Here is a 2,383-nt window from a genome sequence, read left to right as displayed (position 1 = left end):
CAATCAGCTGAAAAGAGAATTACTTTTTTACACAGTTAGCAGCTTGTGTTGCTTCTAAATACAAATAAAAATCCAAATTGAGGGAATGGAGCAGGTAAAATCCAAGCTCTGTATGTTTCCTAGCTAGCAGATCCTCTGATGTAGTACTTACACAATGAGGAATACTCAGCTTGCTAATCATCAGGCCAATGATACCTTGATTATATAAAGGTTACATTGTCATTAATGAACCCCAAGTTGTAAGAAATATATTACCCGATGTGGCAGAGTGGTGGTTGTGGGGACAGTGGTTTCAGTTTGGATGTTATATGTGGGTGGAACATAGTCAGACACGCTGCAGTTGTATAAAGCTCCTGTCAAGATTTGAACCTTCTTGGAGTCTCCTCGGTCGAGGTAGGCCTTCAGTGGATAGATAGGAACACCTTGTGGGTTGTAGATGACATCTGGAAGAGAGAAAGAGAAATGGAGAAATATAAAATAGTTAGGCAGGCTGGTAGGTAGAGGGGTGGGTAGACAATAGACAGACAAACCTATTGATAGTCAGAAAGATAAACAGATGGGCAGAGAGAGAGAGGGGGGAGAGAGGGGGGAGGAAAAAGAGAGGGGTAAAAAGATAGACAGACAGTTAGATAGAAAGGCAGGAAAAGAGATAGTTAGAAGGACATATAGACCAATAGATAGACGGATAGATGGATAGATGGATAGATAGATAGATAGATAGATAGATAGACAGACAGAAAGAAAGCTAGCTAGCTGGATAGATAGATAGATAGATAGAGAGAGAGACAGACAGACAAATAGACAGCTAGATAGATAGATAGATAGATAGATACAGATAGAGAGACAGACAGATACGGACATATAGATAGATAGATATAGATGGACAGACAGATAGAAAGACAATTATAAATAGACGGACAGATAAATATAGACAGACAGATAGATAAACAAACAGATAAATAGATCAATAGATAGATATAGACAGATAGACTGACAGATAGATAAACAGGCAAATAGATAATTGGTAAAACAGAAAGACAGATAGATGGGAAGAAAGATAGATAAATGGGACAGATGCACAGGTAGACTAACAGACAGACAGACAGATATGCACTAAATAAATACATTGATAGACAAATTCTTCAAGGTGGTGCCCCAGCATGGCCACGGTCCAGTGACTGAAATAAGTAAAAGAGAAAGAATATTTGGGCCGAACATGGTTGGATTAATTGCTAAAAAGTTAAGCGAAGGCAAAAGAAAGTTACTTACTGTAAATTCTTCCTACAAACTTCTTATAGATGTCTCCTTCCTCATCCAACAGCTTCTGCCGTGGCGACCCGACTCGAATGTGGTTGATGTTATCGAGAGGATGCTGAGGGTAGAGACTTTTCTGAATTTTGTCATCAATTTGGAGCTGAAAAAACAGCAACGGCACTAACAACAATAATAGTTTTAAACTTTGACAAACGGTCAAAAGAAAAACAAAAACAAGACAAAGTTGACCTTGGGCGAATTTGATCTCAGGATGTAAAGATGAGCAAAATTCTGCTAAAGTATTTTTTCTTGTGTGCTAACGATTCTGCCAGCACACCATAATAACAACAACAACACTTCCTACTCTAGACACAAGGCTTGGAATTTAAGGGGAGGGGGGTTCAATCGATTACATCAACCCAGTACTCAACTGGTACTTAATTTATAAAACCTCCGAAAGGATGAAAGACAAAGTCGACCTTAGGCGAATTTGAACTCACAACATAGTGGAAGATGAAATAAAAACCACTTAGCATTTTGCCGGGCATGCTAACAATTCTGCCCGATCACTGTCTTAATAATAATAATAATAAAAATAACAACAATAATAATAATAATAATAATAATAATAATAATAATGATGATAATAATAACAACAATAACAATAATAATAATGATAATCTTTTCTACTGAAGGCACTACTGAAATTTCTGGGGGAGGGGAGGGGATTGGTTGATTGCATCAACCCCAGTGTGTTACTGGTACTTAATTTATCAACTCTGAAAGGATCAATAGCAAAGGTGAGCTCAGCAGAATTTGAACTCAGAATGTACAGACAGGCAAAATGCTGCCAAACATTTCTGCAAAGCATGCTAATGATTCTGCTACCTCACAATAATAATAATAATAATAATAATAATAATGCAGTACCAGGCAGTGGTTCTCATGGCTTCTGATCTTAACAGATTGGAAGTGTTATCATGTACATTGTTTTGTCTTGGTATAAAAGATGGGCTATAGCAAATATTCTGCTCAATACCACAGATTTGCTAATGTCCTGATGCAGTACCAGGCACTGGCTCTCATGGCTTCTGATCTTAACAGATTGGAAGTGTTATCATGTACATTG

At 37.5% G+C, this 2,383-nt stretch overlaps 1 protein-coding gene across 1 annotated transcript in view; it reads right to left on the bottom strand.

Moving 5' to 3' along the window:
* The window catches only part of LOC106880974 (axotactin), a 67,805-nt gene that overhangs the window by 9,217 nt on the left and 56,205 nt on the right, over window positions 1-2,383 (bottom strand). Inside the window, exons 20-21 of the mRNA XM_052977754.1 lie at window positions 1,270-1,414; window positions 256-443 (exon numbers count right to left, since the gene is read on the bottom strand). Of these exons, the coding sequence (XP_052833714.1) occupies window positions 256-443; window positions 1,270-1,414 (333 nt within the window). The remainder of the gene's footprint in view (window positions 1-255; window positions 444-1,269; window positions 1,415-2,383) is intronic.

This window comes from Octopus bimaculoides, chromosome 28 (assembly GCF_001194135.2).
Source record: "Octopus bimaculoides isolate UCB-OBI-ISO-001 chromosome 28, ASM119413v2, whole genome shotgun sequence".
Classification (NCBI taxonomy): Eukaryota; Metazoa; Mollusca; class Cephalopoda; order Octopoda; family Octopodidae; genus Octopus; species Octopus bimaculoides.
The sequence above is the reverse complement of the archived record's forward strand: the minus strand, read 5'-3'. Positions and strand labels throughout refer to the sequence as shown.